This window comes from Oreochromis niloticus, linkage group LG12 (genome assembly GCF_001858045.2).
Source record: "Oreochromis niloticus isolate F11D_XX linkage group LG12, O_niloticus_UMD_NMBU, whole genome shotgun sequence".
Taxonomy (NCBI): domain Eukaryota; kingdom Metazoa; phylum Chordata; class Actinopteri; order Cichliformes; family Cichlidae; genus Oreochromis; species Oreochromis niloticus.
In genome coordinates this window covers 2,091,883-2,113,160 of record NC_031977.2, presented here as the reverse complement: position 1 = coordinate 2,113,160, position 21,278 = coordinate 2,091,883, and the positions used below count along the sequence as shown (strand labels likewise).

Genomic DNA, 21,278 nt, shown 5'->3' with positions numbered 1-21,278 from the left:
CAGGCGTGTGATCACAGAAAGGGAGGACATATGGTGGCAATTTTTCTTTAATTGGCAGGCATTGGTCGGTATTTTCAAACAAACCTCAACTGTTACCTAACAGTCCAGCTTTTTATATGCACCGTGCTTATTGAGGATCACTCTATGTAGTCCTATGAAAACAAAGTACAGCCTTAAGATTGATCAACAGCACCTGGCTGCTACTGACAAACACACCTGATTAAGTCAGCAAGTGTGACTTTACATTCAAAGACGGCGAAACAGACAAAAAAAAAGAGGATGTTTATTTCCAATGGTAACAACTGTTACTTTAGGTCAGGGGGTAGCAGTAATGAATTAGAATTTAAATATGTGCTGGTCTTCAGCATCATTGAAAACACAACCACAATGGCCAATTAAACATATAATGAGATCCTGATAAATATTATGTGTGGTCCTATGGGTTAAATAAATAAATAAGTAAAAATGGATGATTGTCTCCTTGATGTGCAATAGCACCAAGTGCAATTTTTCCTATGTAACAAAGTATTTTATTAGTACTTATTAATTAATTACTTACTTATTATTACTTATTGTACTGTATGTTGCATGTTGTTCTGTTCATCTTATTCTACTCTATTGAGAGCAAATGCCAACAACTGAGCAAGAGGGGCTGTTACTGTGTGTGTATAAGGATAATAGCAAACACTGAAATAGATTTCTTGCATGCAGCAATGAATTTTGTTCACTCAAATTAAACTTTTCTTCACCTTAAATAATTTTCTCCTCAAAATGCAACATTTGTATTTGCAATAGAGCAGGGCGATATGGCCAAAAATATATATCACGATATATATTTGAAAATTTGCGATAACGATATAACTGACGATATAATTTCTGCGAGACAAAATACAACTCCACAACTTTACTAGCGCAAACACCCCCCATCCATTTATTTTCACTTAAACAAGCAGCTGTTTTTTATGTGCATTAAAGCTATATAAAAATTTAACAGTGCAAATGCAAATTCCTTGCTGAAAGTTTAACCAAAAGGCATTTCCAGTAGAAATGGGCTGACATATCCTGAGCATAACCATGTATAATATCCACTGAAGTTAAAAAGAGGTGCTTTGCAACATTAAACTGCAGTGTGCCAAATAAAAAAGTCAAATCTGTATTTTTCGGACCATAAGGTGCACGGGATTATAAGGCACATTAAGCGAAACAAAGCAGTCAGATAAATCAAACTTTATTCAACTGATTCTTCTTGCTTCCTCCACTTCTGTACCATTGATTCATTAATACTGTATTCCATCACAGCTGCTCTATTCGATCACATAGCACATCATTATATACCAGCTAGCCCAACTTCAGTAACCCTACAAACGTCACTGCTGTTTAGTTTCCTGTCTTCATTCATGTTGGAAGTGATAGCAGAGCTGTACGTTTGAATTTTTTCAGAAATCTCTCAGTCAGAACATGCTATATCATTCTTAGGTAACTAGCAAAACTAGCGAGCTAACTTCTGCTAACTTCCTGCTAACTTCTAACTCCATTAAATGTAATAAATTCGGTTTTCATGGATGCCTGGATGTTAAACTTCATAGTTACACCTGGTAAAGCAGTAATGCTGATCGTTTTATTAAAGATGAAAGAATTTAGACAGTTTTAAACTTTTTAACCAGATTACTCCCATATTTACGAGCACCTTAGTCCAACAAATACGGCAATAATGACGGCCCGCTTGCATGTTCTACAAAAAAAATGTGCTTTGTTGTGTATCTGACGGACAAACACCAAACCAGTTCCACATCACTGAAGTGGCACCATTTTTACAAACCGATTCTGGTTCATCCGTTTCACTCAACAATCCGCTTTCCCCCTTCTCGTTCTCCGTTGCCGCCATGCTTTTTCGGCCATGTGTGTATGAAAACAAAGGCACTGCGCATGCGCATGGCCTCTACTGGCCACTGTACGGTCAGTCCACGGTTACATTTAAACCTAGTTGACATTACAAGCTCCAGTTGCCTAGGTAACCTTCCAAAGTACTTACCAACCCTTTAAATTTCTATGAATTGTATTCTTCGTTATCACTGACAGTCACTTTAGTCACTCCACTAGAAGCTGAAAGGCTCAAGTTGGGACCCACTCGCTGCATGGCCAGCGGTTATTTGTCCCATCATCGCTTCAAGTCATTAATTGTTACTTCTTTCTATCATGTCCAGTCGTCACATCACTCTAAGTCAGTTCCTGTGTGAAGACGTCTCTTCAGGCAGTTGCAAACACCAGTATCCACAGCTTTCTGAATGGCCCACATGCCACCGTGGACTGACCGTACAGTGGCCAGTAGAGGCCTAATGACTTGATATTAGAGATGAGACTTTTTCCACTCAGTCATTCCCCAAATCTTTTTGTGCTCCAACCACATGGACTTGAGAATACTGCTGTATTCTCATATAACAAAGTGTTTGCCTTTAATTATGAACATTAAAGTTTAACTGCCCGAGCGTCACGACAGAACGGCGATCTGATAAAAGTGGTCAGTTTTTGTGTCTTTATTAGCACGAGGCTGCTGAAGTCAAAAAGGGGGCAGGGATTATCCTGTTAATGGGCTTATTCATGGTATTCAAAGACACACTTGTGACCTCACTCATGTGACCAATAGCCAGGTTACTCTGACATTAGATACTCTGCCACTTTTCTACTAGGGGTGGGTTTTTATAATCGATTTATCGATTAAAATCGATTCTGGCTTGGATAACGTAAAATCGATTCATTAAAATATTGAATCGATTTTTTAATATAAATTTATTTTGCCCGAAATGCCAGAATCTCAGGTGAAATCTCACAAAATTTCAACAACCACCAAACAGCTAAGACAGTAAATGAGAGCAGGAACACGGATTCTGCACAAAGACGTAAACACACAGCGCGACACGCGGATCAGAATCAGTGAGATGTCGCCTTTCTCACGGTCGGGGCTGAAAGCCGACAGCTCGCTGATTCTGATCTGTCGGCGGGTCCGCACTTTGTGTTCACGCCCTTTTTGCGCTGATTCTAAAGCTGTTAGTTTGATCTCTCTCCAAACAATATTGACCGAACCAGCAGCAAAAGAAGATCCAAACTACGCTTCACATAAACAACAACAACTCTGACTTTTACTGTTTTGCTTCCACCACGATGCACAGCTCTCTCTCTCTCTCTCTCTCTCTCTCTGTACTTCAAGAACAGTTTCCCATCTAAAAATCTGTTTTCTGCATTATTCGCTTGCTTGTTACGCACCAGTCTACCGTTGTTTACAGCACTATCGCCGCTGTTTTTTTTCCCTTTTACATTCTTCCGAAAAGGAAACCTAATTTCTGCCGTTCAATACTGAACCAATTTAAACTTTTTAAAATTATGCAAAATGCAAAACGCTTAGCCGTGTCTCTAATAAAACCGCTGTAACGTCAGAGGTAATGTTCATGTGTTGATTAATGGTTTTCTTTCGTTTTTGATGTACTGCAGAATATTTTTATAAAATCCAGGCCAGGAAAACCACCTTCATGTTTTTCTGTGTTTTATCTTCAGCTACTTTGACACAAAGGCATCTGCTGTGACGCTCACACCTTTGATAAAGTCTTGCGTGTGTCAGCTTCCTTTTTATTGATACAAAAATATGTCAATGTACTGATCTGAATTATAATATTTCTGACTGTCAAAATTTCCCAGATTTAAATCGAATTGAATCGAATCGAATCGAATTAAATCGAATCGTGGATCGAATCGATTCGGGACCTTGTGAATCGGAATTGAATCGATTCTAGAAATCAGTGACGATACCCAGCCCTATTTCCTACATCCCTGTCAGTCTTTCCCCTCTTTGCAATGTTCAGTCTTTTAAAGCAGGCTGTTCCAGTTTAACATGATGTCCCAGAATGCTGCTGGGTGGGTTTTTTAGCAATGAAATCAGAATGGCTCTAGTCTGGTTGGCATGGCAGATAGACTAAACTACTCGGATAACAAACTGGCGTTGCCCTCCACTGGCCATGTGGAACCCTAGCCCATCTGGGACACAGGAGCCTGGACACTGATGGACTGATAGAGTTGCTGCATGAGTGCTGTGGAAGATCCCTGTGCAGTGCTAATGGCTTCAGGTTGAGAATTTCAGTAGGTTTAGGGGACAGGTGTATATTTAATATGGAGGAAATGTAAGTCTTTGTGGTGTTATGCACAAACATGCCCAGCCTTCTCAGGATGGAACCGAGTTTATCTTGTATTGTAATACACATTTACAGTCCTGGGTTGGAATACTACTTACGCACTGCACTATATAAGGCGTGAAATCATTACAAAGTGAGGCTTTCTTCTTTGTAACCACACTTTAGATTTTTGAGCCGTTAAGCCAGTAATTTAGATTACATGCAAGTAAGACTGGACAAAAAGGCGGATGTTGTTTGTTACACTCAGTCATTGCTTGTCCTTATTTAGAGGTGTCAGGCTGGTATTAAATTCATATATTTTAGGCTACGTCCCCACCGTTTTCTCTCCATGTTGGCCTCCCGTCCACACTGAGACAGCGTTTTCCCCAAAGGAAAAACACAGCGTTTTGAAAACGCTCTCGGAAATGCATACATTTCAAAACAGAGCTGTCCCGTCGCAGTGTGGACACTCGAAAACGCAGACTTTCGAAAACGATGACGCATGTTGGTCATATGATGCAGTCATGTGTAGGGATGGGTATTGATAAGATTTTCACGATTTCGATTCCATTTTCGATTCTGTTTAACGATTCGATTCTTTATCGATTCTCTTATCGATTCTTTTTAAAAAAGGAGAACACTAAGGTCGATTAGCTTAGAACTTTGTTTTATATCTTCTCTTTGAACAAGATAGAAATTTAGGAGTAACATGGCCTTACAAACCCAACAGTGAGATCTTAAGAGATCCACAGCCTACGGCTCTCCAATGGGGTGTCACGGGGTCCCCAGGAAAAAAAACTGTAAATGTAAAATAATAAAATAAATATTCTTCTGTAGCAAAAACAAAGTATAACATAAATTATTCTGTAGCAATTACACAAGAATATCCAGTAATGTCCCTGCCTACAATTAAACACATTCACTTACCGAAAATCGGGGGCATCTGCTGTGGCACATGGGTGCAAGCCTTTGACCACAAACTTAGTCACTGCTCGGTGACATTCGTCTATCCTGGCCTGAAAGGAGACGCTACCGGTAGACTGCAGCGAGAACTGCCAGCCAGACTCTGTCTCTCTCATCATGGTCACCTAAATGCACAGTAATGGCAGGTTTTGTAATAAGGCAGATCGCGCTAACATAATATGCACTGTTAGCTGATTAATTACCTGCCGCATTAACGGGAGAGGACGTGCAAACGTTACCGCTGCTGCTGGGTTGAGATTCACGAGTCCGGAGCGGAATTAAAAACACGACATTCATTTAAGGTCATCGCGTGTTTTGTGAGCAAATGCTTTTGCATATTCGTAGTGTTTTCTCCCTTAAATGAAATATCTACTTTGCAAGTATTGCAAGTTGCCCCGTTGTCATCTGTTCTTGTAAAGTATAACCAAACTTTTGAGCGTTTGAGCCGCTTAGGCGCCGTGTTTCCTGCCAGGTAAATGATGCTCCGCAACGTCATTCGGGGCGACTGGAATCGATAAGGGAATCGTTTGCAAAAATGGCAAACAATTCCAAGGAATTGAAACAGTGGGAACCGGTTCTCAACAAGAACCGGGTTTCGATACCCATCCCTAGTCATGGGACCACTTAAACCAAGAAGGCGGACGGCATTGGACAGCAGTTGTTTTGTTTGCTCACAATTTTGGTAGTTGAGTCGTCTTGCGTTTCACACATGTGCGGAACTGCAGCGCCAGCGTTTTCGGCCTTTTTAGTGTGGACGCGCAACTCTTTGAAAACGACTGAAAATGCTAGTGTGGACGTGGAGCATTTTCAGACGAAAACACCGTTTTCAAATCTGTCTGGGCTAGTGTGGACGTAGCCATAGCCTGTTGTTGTCTGCAAATGCAGAAAATTACATTTGGTCACAGTTTTTGCAGCAGAAGCAGATTTTATATGAACTGATCAGATTCTCATTGATTCAGTGGTAGAAGCTCAGAGCTGCCCGTTCTGATAGGCTGATGCAGTATTGAGCCACTTGTTATAAAGATTGCATTGAGCATGTCTCCATCCACAGGGGGACAGGAGGCGGTATGTTATTTTGATAGCGAGCTGATTAGGCCTGAGGTTGCAGAGGTTTTAAAGGTGAAAGGTTAAAGATGCAGCCTGTCATTGTCCGCACACAATGGGCCACAGCGGAACAGGCTCTGCTGCATTGGCTGCTGCTGGAAGCCTTTCCAGCCTCAGGCTATCACAGTCAATAAGCAGTCATGAGGATTAGCAACAGAGACCACACACTGGAGAGCTCTGCTGCTGGTCCGTTATCGACAGACACAACAACCTTGTACGAACCGAAACAAGACTTGATCCCAGTCACATAAACGTTGTTATTAAGAGCTGACGAGAGAGAGCAGAAAGAAAATTGGAAAATGATGTGTGGCAGGACCGTTCAACTGCTGTGCTCTCAGCGTGGCCTTTTACACACACTGGCCGGATATTGAAAAAAGACTTTCCTGCAACACATGGTAGTTTTACATTTTAAATGTGTTGTTCTTGCTTCCAAACACCCACCATTTCCAATAATCTCATTCAAATCTGTAGTGACTTATATTCAGACCTCTCGTACTGTGTAATTCGTCTGTTTGAGCCGATACAGGTCAGAGATGCTTCGCCACACAGCACCAAAAAAGCAGCAGACATGATGCTCACTTTGATGTAATTGCTGATTTAAAGTTTAGTGTCTTTTACATATAACATGAAAACAAATGGAAATAGAGTAGTAGTCAGTTATGCTTACGGTTCCAGCAAGTGATAAAATTCCTTCAAATGAAGAATGTAAGTATTCAGAGCCATCATATTGCAGCATGCCACACGCTCCCTAGAAAAGACAGTAAAACAAAGCCAGCAATTATTCTTCGGTTTGTGAGTCGCAAAACAAAGATTGAGTTACTGAAACAGGGTAAGAAGCTAAAAGGGACCGGTGTGTATTTAAATGAATATTTAACGAAAAAGACTGCTGAAATTGCAAGACAGGCACGCAGCCTGAGAAAACAAAATAAGATACAAGCGACATGGACGAGGAACTGCAAAATAATGATAAGACTAAATGGCAATCCCGAAGAAGCGAAAGTTGTGATGATAAGAGAACTCAAAGACTTAGAGCAATATAAATAATCAGGAATCTGCTATGGAATCTATTGGAAAAGTGACGATTGGATAATGAACAATGGGTATGGAAAGTGTTTCTGGCCTTATGGCTCAAAAAACAATGGAAAAAACAAAACAAAAACAAAAAACACATAAATGACAAGTTTGGACACAGATTATAGGTTTCCATTCAGAGATATTGAAGAGGAAGACTTTGTTTATGAAAAGGACTGTGCTTGTTGTTATTTTGCCACACACACTGAGAAAACCAACTTCAAAACGTTTAACTATGCAGAGCACAACATGCATGACCCTGAAAGTAACATTGACCCAGATAACCACTTCTACAATAACAATAATAGTACTTGTGAGTACTATACAGATGACCAATTCAATATGAATATTAAAATGGCAAATGCATTGTCGGTCATACATTTCAATAGTAGAAGCCTGTATAAAATTTTTTCTAAAATTACAGAATGTTTAAGTAAGTTAAAAAAGTTATATAATTGCAATATCAGAAACATGGCTCGATAATGAGAAAGTTAGTGAAATGGGACTGGAAGGATACGAATTATTTACAATGAACAGGGTGAATAAAAAAGGAGGCGGTGTTGCTTTATATGTAGATAAAGTTTTGAAATGTAGTGTGATTGAATGTATGTCAAGCACCATAGATGACGTATTGGAATGTGTTACTATTGAAATCCATGTTGAAAAAGTTGCATCTATAGGACACCAGGATCATGCCTTGAGACATTCAATGAAAAACTTGCTGCTATGTTTAGCAACCTAAATGATAAAAAAGTGCAAATAATTTGTGGTGATTTTAATATAGATTTGCTAAACCCAAATGGACATCAGAAAACAACAGATTTCATCAATACAATGTATAGTAACTCCCTTTTCCCTGTAATTATAAAACCAAGTAGAATAACAATTGATACAGCTACATTGATAGATAATATATTCACAAATAAAATTGACCATGAAATAGTAGGTGGACTTCTTATAACTGATATAAGCGATCATCTTCCTGTTTTTGCAATTTTTCAAAATTATTTTGGGATTAAAACTAAAAAAAAGAATCAAACATTTGATATGATACGACATAGAACAACAAGAGCCATTGCTGCCCTCCAGGTGGACTTAAAGGAACACAATTGGAATGAGGTTTTTGCAAATGAAGATTCAAGTAGTGCATATCAAATCAAAATCAAAATCCAAATTTATTTATATAGCACATATTAAAACAACAGTGTTGACCATAGTGCTTCACAGTCAGTAAAAGCATGAGACAATTAAAACAAACAATAAAAGAGGACAACAAACAATAGGTAACAACACAACAAGCTAGACCAGCCAACTAGTCAGAATCAAAAGCCAAAGTAAAAAGATAAGTTTTAAGACGTGATTTAAAAGACTGGATAGACTCGGCAGTACGAATATGAACAGGGAGGTTATTCCAGAGTCTTGGTGCCACAGATGCAAAGGCCCGGTCACCTCTCGACTTCATTCGAGACCTAGGTTGTGCTAGGAGCCTGTGATTGGACGATCTAAGTGCTCTGTTGGGATTATATAAGTGGAGTAGTTCAGAAAGATAGCTGGGCGCTAAATTATTCAGAGTTTTAAAAGTGAACAAAAGAATTTTAAAATCTATGCGATATTTAACAGGGAGCCAATGTAATTTGGCTAAAATTGGAGTTATGCGTTCATAGATTCTCGTACCTGTTAAAAGACGTGCAGCTGCATTTTGAATTAACTGAAGCCGGTAAAGAGAAGAGTGTTGGAGGCCCGAGCAGAGGGAGTTACAGTAGTCCAATCTGGATGTAATAAATGCGTGGATAAGCTTTTCAAGGTCCTTTAAAGGAAGAAACGGCTTTGCTTTGGATATCTGACGCAACTGGTAAAAGCAGTTTTTTACCACAGTGGAGACCTGTTTCTCAAGTTTAAAAGAGCCATCCAGGAACACTCCGAGGTTTCTTACAGTGAGCGAGAGATGGCTAGCGAGAGGGCCAAGGGCATCAGCTAACTGGTCTGGCGGAGTGTGACTACCAAAGACTATGATTTCAGTCTTATTCTCGTTCAATGTAAGAAAATTATGTGACAACCAAATTTTAACTTCATGCAAACAGTTGAACAGAGGTTGCAAAGAAGCAGACACATCGGATTTCAAAGGTGAATAAATGTGGATATCATCGGCATAACAGTGAAAGGAGATGTTGTATTTTCTAAAAATTAATCCCAACGGCAACATGTACAAAGAGAAAAGAGCAGGACCGAGTACGGACCCTTGAGGCACACCACAATAAATAGGGGCAGAAGCCGAGGAGTGTTGCCCCATAGCAACAGAGAACGACCTCTCTGAGAGGTAGGATTTAAACCAAGATAAAACCGTACCTTTGAGACCAACATGTTCCAATCTTGATAGAAGAATGTTGTGGTTAACCGTGTCAAAAGCAGCAGACAAGTCAAGTAAAACTAAAACCACGGAATAGCCAGAGTCAACAGTTAAAAGAAGATCATTAAAAACTCTAAGTAAGGCTGTCTCTGTGCTGTGGCGAGGTTTAAACCCGGACTGAAACTTTTCATTAATACCATTTGCATCTAAAAAGGCCTGAAGTTGTTTTAGAACTACCTTTTCCAATATTTTGGAAATAAAAGGGAGTTTGGAGATCGGCCTGTAGTTAGTGAGAGCATTAGGGTTAAGGTTTTTCTTTTTCATAATAGGTTGCACAACAGCAAGCTTAAAGACAGATGGTACACAACCTGATGACAATGATGCATTCAGCAGAGATAAGATACAAGGACCAATAACATGTAAAGCTTCCTTAAAGAAACGAGAAGGAAGAATATCATGCGAGGAACCAGAGATTGTGAGATGATCAATTATATCTTTTAAAGCAGAATAAGACACTGGCTCAAACTGTTGAAAGACAGTCATATGATCCATTCCTATCAACTGTAATTTCACTATATGAAAAACATTGTCCTTTAATGAAAATCACTAGAAAGCATCACAGATCAAATAAGCCATGGATCACAAAGGGGGATAGAAGATGCATGCAAAAAGAAAAATAATCTATATAAGAGATTCATAAAACAGAGGACAAAAGATGCTGGAATAAAGTACAAGTTATATAAAAATAGATTAGTAAATATTATAAGAACAAGTAAGAAAGAATATTACCACACATTATTGGAGCAAAGTAGAAGTAACACACAAGAAACATGGAGGATATTAAATAGTATAATCAAAAAGGGGCTCAAAAAATAAGAATTATCCAGACTATTTTAAAAAAGATAAAGATATTGTGCTTGATAAAACTAAAGACATTGCAAATGAATTTAATGATTTCTTTGTAAATGTTGGCTTTAATTTAGCAAAAGAAATTCCAGAGTCAAGAAATAATAACGACCTAAATAAACATATTACTCAGAATGTGTCCTCCATGTTTATTGGTGCTGCAACTCAGAGAAATAATTAACATTGTGAAGACATTTAAAAATAAAAAGTCCACCGACTGTTTTGGTATTGACATGATATTAGTTAAAGTATTATAGAATATATAGTGCAACCTTTCGCATACATTTGTAATCTGTCCTTTCGAACTGGTGTGTTTCCCTCACAAATGAAAATGGTAAAAGTTATTCCAATCCATAAAAACGGAGAGAGATGTCAGTTTACCAATTACAGGCCAATATCACTACTCCCACAGTTCTCAAAAATTTTAGAAAAGTTATTTGTTAATAGACTTGATAAATATATGGAGAAGCATAATCTCCTAAGTGATAACCAATATGGCTTTAGAGTGAAAAGGTCCACTTCGATGGCAGTGATGGAACATGTAGAAGGGATATCTAATGCAATAGATAATAAGGAATATACTGTTGGTGTTTTTATAGACTTACAAAAGGTGTTTGATACAATTGATCATTCTATATTAATGAATAAACTAGAGAGATATGGCATAAGAGGGATAGCATATAAGTGGATGAAAAGTTACCTGGATGACAGATATCAATATGTCGAAATCAATAATGTAAAATCTAAGCAGTTGAAGGTAACTTGTGGTGTTCCTCAGGGCTCTGTGCTGGGCCCTAAATTATTCATATTATATATAAATGACATATGTAGTGTTTCCAAACTGTTAAAATGTGTATTGTTTGCGGATGATACCACTCTGTATTGCTCAGGTAAAGACCTAGAACAGCTTCTGACTACAGCGGAAAAGGAGTTAAATATATTAAAAAACTGGTTTGATTTAAATAAGTTATCATTAAATATAAAGAAAACAAAATTGATTATTTTTGGCACTAGACAAATGAAAAATGTATCTAAAATCAGGGTTAATGGAATTGAAATTGAGTGTACGAAAATAAATTTCTTGGAGTGATAATTGATGATGAGCTGAGTTGGAAGTCTCATATAAACCATGTGAAAACAAAAATGTCAAAAACCATTGCTATTCTCTACAAAACAAAGCATGTCCTGAACAAAAAATCATTATACACACTTTATTGTTCTCTGTTGCTTCCATATATGACTTATTGTCTGGAGATATGGGCTAATGCATATAAAACAAATACTCTTCCTATTTTCAAGTTACAAAAAAGAGCTATAAGAATTATAAATCAATCAAACTATATAGAACCAACTAACATCTTGTTTATTAATCTGAATACCCTGAAATGTTATGATTTAGTTGAATATAAAATGGCACAGATAATTCATTCCATTTTATTTATATGACCCCCTATGAGCAGCACTTTGGCGACAGTGGGAAGGAAAAACTCCCTTTTAACAGGAAGAAACCTCCGGCAGAACCAGGCTCAGGGAGGGGCATTACAATATTAGAAATGCTGGAACAGCTTCTTTCACTTATTAAACTGGGCTATCGGGAGGGTAAATCAACTCTGTGTGTGGCATCTGAGAAAAATGCATATGATGACCACATTACATTCATAATGTATAAAGCACAAAATAACTTGCTTTGCCCCAGTACTCAGAAGCTGTTTAAAGTCAGACAGAGTCAATATGACTTAAGGGGAACAGATTTCTTTAAAAAAAACAAATGGTAAATGGCCTGTATTTATATAGCGCTTTACTAGTCCCTAAGGACCCCAAAGCGCTTTACATATCCAGTCATCCACCCATTCACACACACATTCACACGCTGGTGATGGCAAGCTACATTGCAGCCACAGCCACCCTGGGCCGCACTGACAGAGGCAAGGCTGCCGGACACTGGCGCCACCGGGCCCTCTGACCACCACCAGTAGGCAACGGGTGAAGTGTCTTGCCCAAGGACACAACGACCAAGACTGTCCAAGCCGGGGCTCGAACCAGCAACCTTCCGATTACAAGGCGAGCTCCCAACTCTTGAGCCATGATCGCCCCAAAACAAGATAAGGACAAATATAAAGCAGAGATGTGTTTCTGTTAGAGGAGGTAACCTGTGGAATAGTACTGACAGTGATTTAAAAAGGTGTAGTTCATTTTCCTTGTTTAAAAACATGTTTAAAAATAGAGTATTAGAAAAAAATATATAAATCAAGAATGAAAAGAGCAAAAATAATAATACTGAAACTCTTGATTGTTTTGCTTTGATGTAGTTACTTATCTAAGGTGGAAAGTTTTTTTGTTTGTTTGTTTGTTTTTTGTTTGTTTTTACTTTGCTCTGTTTTATTCTTTGCTTCGAGCCCTGTGTACAGGAGCTGCATGCAAAAAGATCTTTTGTTAAAAGGGTTGGCGTAATAAGCAAATGCTTCAGCCAATACCTTTTGATTAGCCTTGTCTCGTGCTTTCTTGCTTTGTGGTAATCTTTATTCTGTATTCACTGAGATATTTAAATGCTAATCAATAAAAACAAATCAATCAGTAAAAAGGAACAGTGGTTATTCAGAAAGCAGTGAATACTGTGAATGCAAGTGCCCTAAGAGACGTCTTCACACAGGAATGGCAGCGATGTGTCGAGTGGACACCATAGAACAGCGGTCCCCAACCCCCGGGCCACGGACCGGTACCGGTCCGTGTGTCATTTGGTACCGGGCCGCGAAAGTTGAGACTTGGGTGTGAAATGTATGGTTTTCAGGGTTTTTATCAGTTTTTAGCGTTGTTTTGTTATCGTTTTTTTCGTTAACTCAGTTTTCCTGGGTCTTTTCACGTGTGTTATGAATAAATCTTCTTTTTTTTGGTACCAGTACTAGTTTTATTTTGTTGTATTTATCCGCGACACCTTAAAGGCCGGTCCGTGAAAATATTGTCGGGCACAAACTGGTCCGTGGCGCAAAAAAGGTTGGGGACCGCTGCCATAGAGGGGAAAAAAATATAATAAAAAAAATGAACGACTCCACGATGGGGAAAAAGTGCTGGCCATGCAAAGCAAAGTGGGTCCCAGGTTAATCTTTTCAGCTTCAAGGTGAGCGCCTAAACTGACTGTCAGTGACAATGAAGAATACAATTAAAAGAAATGTAAAGAGTGATAAGTACTTTAGAAGGTTACCTAGGCAACTGCAGCTGGGATTGTGAACTGTGGTTGTAGTGATGAACAATAATGTCTATGGACCACGACGGCGCTCCAATCAGTGTTTTTGCTCGTCCCCCATTTTTCATCATTATAATCATACGTTGATAAGACACTAAAATCTTGCTTGTTATAGTTTTCATTTTGAATCTCCACACGTAACAGATGTGACGAGGCTTAATGTGACTGCATTTGCAAAGACTCTTGTCTCAGTTTCTTTCCCACTGCATGATTTTGTGGCTGTGTGTGACGAGGGCACGATGAAGAGTGCCGGAGACACAGGTGAGAATTTTTTGGAAGAAACAAAACAAAAAAGCAACAAACTCTTTACTGTGGTATTCTCATATAACAGAGGGTGTGTTTTTAATTATTAACGTTGGTTTCTAACTGTAATAGATCTCCTGCTTTTGTTACAATCTTATGGACGACACCAGTGGACGTGGAAACATTTGGCAGCACTGACGCTGTGTCTGAATCCAGCTTCACAGGGCTATAGTCGTGTTAATTGCTGTGAGCCTCACAAATGGAATCCCACTGATGCCCATTGTTGTGTGTGTGGGGGTGTGTGAGGAGTTAACACAAAGCACTTTTAACCAGGCTACTGTTAACCATCTTTAATAGATAGTTTTTATTACTCATGTATGTTTCTGAAGTTTTGGAGGCACCAAAATACATTTTGTGTAAACGAAACTGTAAACGATAAATATATATGAATGTCCACAGTTCCAATCTCTGACCCGCACTGATGTGGAGACAAAATTTCTGAAGCCTGAACCCTAAAGAACAAAAAAACCCTCTAAAGCAGGGGTAGGCAACCTTTCTGATGGCGAGTGCCATCTAAAATTTCCTGTGAGGTCAGTGTGCCATATGATTGCATTAGCAATAAATTTAATTACGCTCTATATGAACAGTTACACACTATATAGAACCACTTTATAGAATTATATTTGTTCACAGATGTTGGCAGCTATCAGCGAATAGTTATCAGCTATTTTGAAACAAAAAAAAGACACTTTTTATTCATAACAAGAACTCCATGACAGCAAATGAACTGTACAACAGAAAATACAAATGCTATTTATGGTCTCCTCACAACAATGATAAGAAAAATAAACTGGGCCAATATGGCATGTTTGTTAATACAGAGACACACATGTTAATGTGATCTCTGGTCTCCCACTCAGAGACACAGGTCTCCGAGCGGCTAAGCGAGGACACTCTTCATGTGAGAGAAAATCTGCTCACACAGATATGTAGAGCCAAATACTGTCAATAAGGCCTCTGCAATGTTCTGAAGACAGTTAAACTTGTCAGGTAGTGATGTCCAGCAGGTGAAAATGCAAGCTCCATGAACATGCACAGCTGTGGATTCCAGCTGCTTCGATGTTGCATTAACTGGCATTAACTCAGCCAGTTAATGCGAGACAAATCTAGCTGCTCATTAAAGATTTCTGGTTTGATCAGAAAATAAAACATTGGTCCATACACCTGAAAGTCCCAAAAACGCATTGGGAATTCTGTCACGAGTCTACGGATGTATCCGTGTATCTCCGTGGTGCTGATGCTGCGCTGAGCGGAAAGCTCCTGAAGCTTTTGAAGTGTCGGAATGTGGAAAGCTAACAACGTCCCCCCTCAAACAAGAGAGACGGACTTGCGCCAGAAAAGCCGATCAGCTGATCATTGATCAGTTTCATGACTGAAGTAGCAACAGGAGGGGGAGAGAATGAGAGAAGAAGAGGCAGCTGTGCAGCGTAACGACAGATTAACTCCAGCTTTGTGTCTTTTTCCATTGTAGCTGAAGTCCGGGACAAACTGCGTTCCTTTTAAGCTCAATACGAAACGCGTAATATTTTCTCTGAATACGAGACGATTCCGTCTTTTTACGGGACGGTTGGCAACTCTACTAACTAACCTTATGAATAAAATAAAGTTCACTACAACAATGCTGATGAAAACTCCGTCATGCTAGCTAGCACGCAGTACGAGTTATTGTAACTGACTGTAAAAAGTCAGCACAACGAAAATAAACTCCACCTAAACTTGGTTTATATCTGACCCAGATAGACTGCAGGTCATAACTTCTTACCTGAAGTTCAGTTCACCTGACACTCGGACCGGTGCTGCCTCGGGTCTCTGCTCCTCCTGCCTCCCCTTTCCCTCATCCACCTGCTGGCCTCCACCACTTGCTAATGTTACTGAATCAGTGGAAGCTACGCCATAGCCACCACCAAACAACTGAGTTATTTTTACACACCGGCCAGCATCTGGCTAATCCACCAGCTTTCATTGTTTATACCGCTACCAAAAAAAAAAAAATCATCGGCCCACCGAGCGTGCCATCAGTTAACCCTTCGCGTGCCACAGCTGGCACGCGTGCCCAGGGTTGCCGACCCCTGCTCTAAAGTGAATAAACACGACTTTTTGTAACAGGTTATCAGTGACCCGTTAATGATGAGGTTTATCTTAGGTACATCTGGCATACCTAAACATGCCTCTTATAACTGACCTGTATTTGTAGGAAATGTAAGATAAAGACAGTTGGTGTAGACACATAAAAGTATGTTGTGGTCCTTCACTCGACAGGTTCCAAATGCTTTGAGTCACATGACCGTATAGAGATATAATGGCTGGAGGTGAACTTCTCTGTAGTTTGAGGTTAAATCCAAACTTCTTGTCTCACTTCAAAGCTGCAGCTTCTCAGAACTGTGTCGAGATGGGGAACATTCAGACATTTGTGCTTGTTACATGGGTGTTACATATGTAACGTATGTGTGTTCGGCTGACTGAGGCACGCGTGTGTTCGTGTGTGTGCTCCAGGGAGAACATATGCTCTGGTGTTGGAGGGGGGTTGGGATGGAGGGGTGAGGTGCAGGCAGCTGGCGTGTGTCGGGTCAAGGGTCTACAGCTGTTGATAGCAGGGTGGTACACTGACACAGATGGGGGGGGGATTTATGCACCAACATTCTGCACCAGTCTGGATGTGACTGATGGAGTTCGCTGGGTGCTATGTAAGTGAGAACCAGTCAGTTGGTGGTTGCACAGATGGCCAGGCTGCTGCAGGAGGTGAGACGGGGAAAAAATGTGGGTCTAATAAAGCTGAGACAGCAAGTGGGTAACCAATATGAAGCAAACAGACTTGTGGGGTTAGGGGAGCCCGATGATGTGTCAGGGTGTGCATAAAAGATCGATAAAAAATGTTTTCCCACTGTGTGGTCCAGCGCTGTCAGCTTTTACTGTTACTACTAGTTTGGTGGAGACTTTGAGTCTTTGCGTACAACAGTTCTTCATACATGGACGCTTCAAGGAAAAGTGCTGTAAAGTGCTTGTTTCTTACAGAAGCAGCATCAGATAGGAAGGTAGCAAGGTAGGAAGTATTCCCTGATCAGGGTTAGGGTTTGCTTCATGACTAATGAAGCCACTGCACACCCACTGAAGCCTGGTCTCACAATAACCAAGTTAGCAAGTCAAAATTAATGATAGTAAAAACAAATGTGCATGAATGAAGACACATAAGATATGAAGAAGCACAGCTGTATTAAAACTACTCATGTTAAGTGGTGGGGGAATTGTGAGTTGATCAGAGTTATAATAATATTTTTTAACGATATGAATATTAAAGGTAAATGTGCAGGGCATTAAAGTTGAGAATATTCAGACGTTACAGCGCTCTGTGATGGCAGGTGACTCACAGCAAAGCACCCGAACCTCATCAGGTTGCTTGTGAAAACTAAATTGACCGAACTAAGATCAAACCAGAGAAATGTCCTCTACATTTTCATTCTAAGATATTCCCCACATCACTACAGCACTACCACCAGTCTGTACTGCTGATACAAGGCAGGATGGATCCCTGCCTGGATGATGTTTATGACAAATTCTGATTGTACAATGTAATTTTTCCAGTAGAAATTGAGACTTGTCAGACTGGGCAACATTTTCCAGTCTTCTATTGTCCAACTTTGGTGAGCTTGTGTGAACTGTAGCCTCAGTGTGAACAATGATGGTGAGGTCTTATGATTTTGGGAGGTGACTGTGGTCTGCTCTTCGGTCACACCTTTTTGACACCACACATACACAGCTTCAGCTCTGAGTGGGTCTGTCCTTTATTATTGCTTCCTTGTAACTAAGAGTGAGTACGTCTGTGGAGAACAGGCCGTTCATTCTCTTGATCTCTGCTTTATTGGTAGATTTTTTATTTTAGATTTAGATTTGTGAGTATTCTGTACTGTCTCAGTTACTTCTCATTGTTTTGTTGATTTTTATTTTGGTTCACTATTTTTTGACGTCTAGTTTTAGTTTACTTGGACGCAGGGCTGGACTGGAACAAAAAAATCAGCCCGGGCATTTTGACTAGTGACCGACCCACCAGGTATTATAGGAAAAGCCATAAAGCCTTTGTATGAAAACAAACACTGTTGTGACAGTGATGTACACGGTTTTGTTGGTATATATGTATCAGTCTAATATGTCTGTGAAGGTTCTCAGTCATCCAGGTCATCGTAGTCAAAGGAGTTTGCAAAGAAAAGCGTCTGGACTTCTTTAAGTTGCTTGAAGACGTTTCACCTCTCATCCGAGAAGCTTCTTCAGTTCTAAGGTCAAATGGCCGAGAGTCCCAGATTTAAACCCAGTGGGAGTATCCCCCCAAGGAGGGACAAAGGACCCCCTGGTGATCCTGGTCCAGACGCTTTTCTTTGCAAACTCCTTTGAGTATCAGTCTAATCTTAAACCTACACCGTCCTCCGTATTCTGGTATTCTAAACAGTATTTACTGGAAATATTAAACAACTTAACTAATAGGGTTGCCAACTCCCGGAAAAAAAATAGGGAACCACCCCCCACCCTCCGCCTCATGATGCACACAAACCAATAATTTTTCTACAATAATTAAATAGATTCAACATCTTTCTTCAACAGAATTGCAGACTGCACAGATGGTATCTTCCCAAAGGAAAAAGTAGTATAGCTTACTAGGGTATATTAGACTTAATATTTACTCTATACAATAATGGACTTCTATACATTTTAGATCAGATGAAAACTTTGGTTGTAAGCTTCAGATAATTATTTATTAAAAGGTAGACATTTTAAATGAGAATAACAAAGAAAAGTATTTCTTTGTGCCCCCCTTTCCCTGTTAATGCCCCCCTGGCAAAACTTTGCTAGACCCGCCCCTGCACAGTTACCAGCCGTCAGCTACATAGAAAAGGATCCTGGTGTTATTTGTCTCTCAGAAACAGTTCATAACTTCAACTCATTCATGTCACCTAAAAGGTAAACCTGTTTCTCCATCACCTGTTTGACTCTGATGATTCAGTAAGGACATCTCCTGGTTTCATCTTCATGTTTCCCTCTCACCACATATCCAAACCGATATCATGACCAGCAGCTTTACAGCTGTGGCTCCAGCAAACATCAGCTGATACTAGAAATTAATATTAAATAATTTCTAACAACAGCTGATCAAGCTTAAACGTGCTGCTGTTGTTTAACGCGACATCCACTGGTTTCCTCTTTCTGGCGCGAAGTGGGCGATAAACATAAGAGACTCGGGACTTGCGACAGAAAAGCTGATCAGCTGATCATTGGTCAGTTTCATGATTGAAGTAGCAACAGGAGAGGGAGGTGGAGAGAACGAGAGAAGAAGGCGATGGCCAGTCCAGCTATGCTTGGACGCCTTGTTGGTGACCATATAGTGTATAGACAATGGATACAGCTTTCCAGTCTTAAAGTGGAAGCACCTTAAAACTGCATTCATCTCATAGGCCAGCAGAGGGAGACTCCTCGAGCTGCCAGTTGTGCTTTTCCCCTGCTGAATGACCTCACATAACACTTTCCTGAGGGGTGCATGATCTTCATCATTACTTTAAATACAACATTATGCTTATATTGTAAATTCTAGTCTCAGTGGAGCCAACAGGATGATAAAGCAGTATATGCATCACTATATGATACTGCAAGCCTGTGCTGCTCCTCACATGCTGCTTAGTTTAAAATCACCAAGAGGATCAGAAAGAGTTTCCTTACAGGCTTCACACTGAATCTTTCATAAAACGGCCTGTTGTGGTGGGAGATTGGTCACAGGGGTGAACATGAGTCATGAACCAGAAGGAGATAACAGATCATCTGAATCTATTTACACAAAAAATAACTTAAAATAAAGGAGATTGATGCTGAGTTTGCTAAAGTAAGACGTGAACGTTTGTGATGAGGTTACAGGTGAAAAGATGTTAAACCTCTTAGGACCTGGCGTCCACATATGTGGACGTAACATTTTGGGACATCTAGACCAAAATACTTAATTTTTCTCTACAAGAGCCTGATATCCACTTACGAGGACATTATACTGCCACTGTTCTATCATATGTGGATCTCATTTTTCTCAAAAACAAAAATTAGATAAAAAAAAAATCTGGTAATTATTTGTTTTTACATTCTTTAGGTCCCAATCAACCCAAATAGCAAAGAAAAATTAAAAATGCATGCCATGAAAGAGTTCGGGTCTTAGGAGGTTAAGACACTTTGTTTATTTGGATTGAAACATCTTTCACACATCCATGATGCAAGTCTCCTATTTCACCGTGAGATCTAGTATCAGAAGATGGATAAGCTATCTTCAGAAAAGCATAATAGTCTTAGGCTGTGGTGTTTAAACAATATTCTGTTGGTGTGTGAATCCTGTACCACTGAAATAAAACAGGATGGATCCACACTTTGATGTTGTGCATGTGAAATTATGTTCCTACTGTCTGATTGTTGCAGTAGAGATTTAGAGATCAGACCTGGCAACATTTTGTGGTGAGCTTGTGTGTCAGTTTCTTATGCTTAGCTGCCTGGTGTGTTCTTCTGATGTTGGGCTTCGGGGGGCTTTCTCTACATGCATCCTACTCAGTCAATCCTACTCAGCTCAGTATGTCTGCTCTGCTCACTGTTGTTCCCACTGTGCTGTAGCCTCCAGACTTCCAGCTTAAATGAATGGACTGGTCTTAAATGGCTTTTCTGCTCTACCTGAGCACTCAAAGTGCTTTATGTAACTTGCCTCATTCACCCATTCGCACAAGCTTTCTATCTAACATTCACGCACGTTGGACATCTCCAGTACATCAGAGAGCAACATGGGGTTGGTGTATTTGGCGTGCAGAGCAGAGCAGCAAGGGACTGAACCACCAACCCGTTAATAGACGCCCTGCTCTACCTGCTCAGCTACCCTGAGCAGTAGCATTGGTCAGTGTGGATGTATGGGCTACAGGCACAACTCAAGTCTGACTGAACTGCTAAACTAAAAAAAGCCAAACTTCCTGCTATCACTCTTGTGACTTAGAACAGTTAATTGCACTTTTGAGTTTGTGAGTCCTTTTTGTTAATGTTATCATAATTCCCAGTATTCTGTAACAGTTGGAACACTAACCTCGTACCTCTTTTCTGCAGGTTTTTACAGTGATCATCAGCTTGAAACTGAGCACAACAACAGCATGGGTAAGTTCATAAACCTGCACTTACCTGTCAGATT

The 21,278-nt window shown here is 39.9% G+C and overlaps 1 protein-coding gene across 3 annotated transcripts in view; it reads left to right on the top strand.

Annotated features, from left to right (window-relative positions):
* Nucleotides 1–21,278, top strand: part of nr6a1a (nuclear receptor subfamily 6, group A, member 1a) — a 134,584-nt gene that overhangs the window by 20,861 nt on the left and 92,445 nt on the right. For all 3 annotated transcript variants that reach the window (XM_005472894.4, XM_005472895.4, XM_005472893.4), the window contains exon 2: nt 21,197–21,244. In XM_005472894.4, coding sequence (XP_005472951.1) covers nt 21,197–21,244 — 48 coding nt within the window. The remainder of the gene's footprint in view (nt 1–21,196; nt 21,245–21,278) is intronic.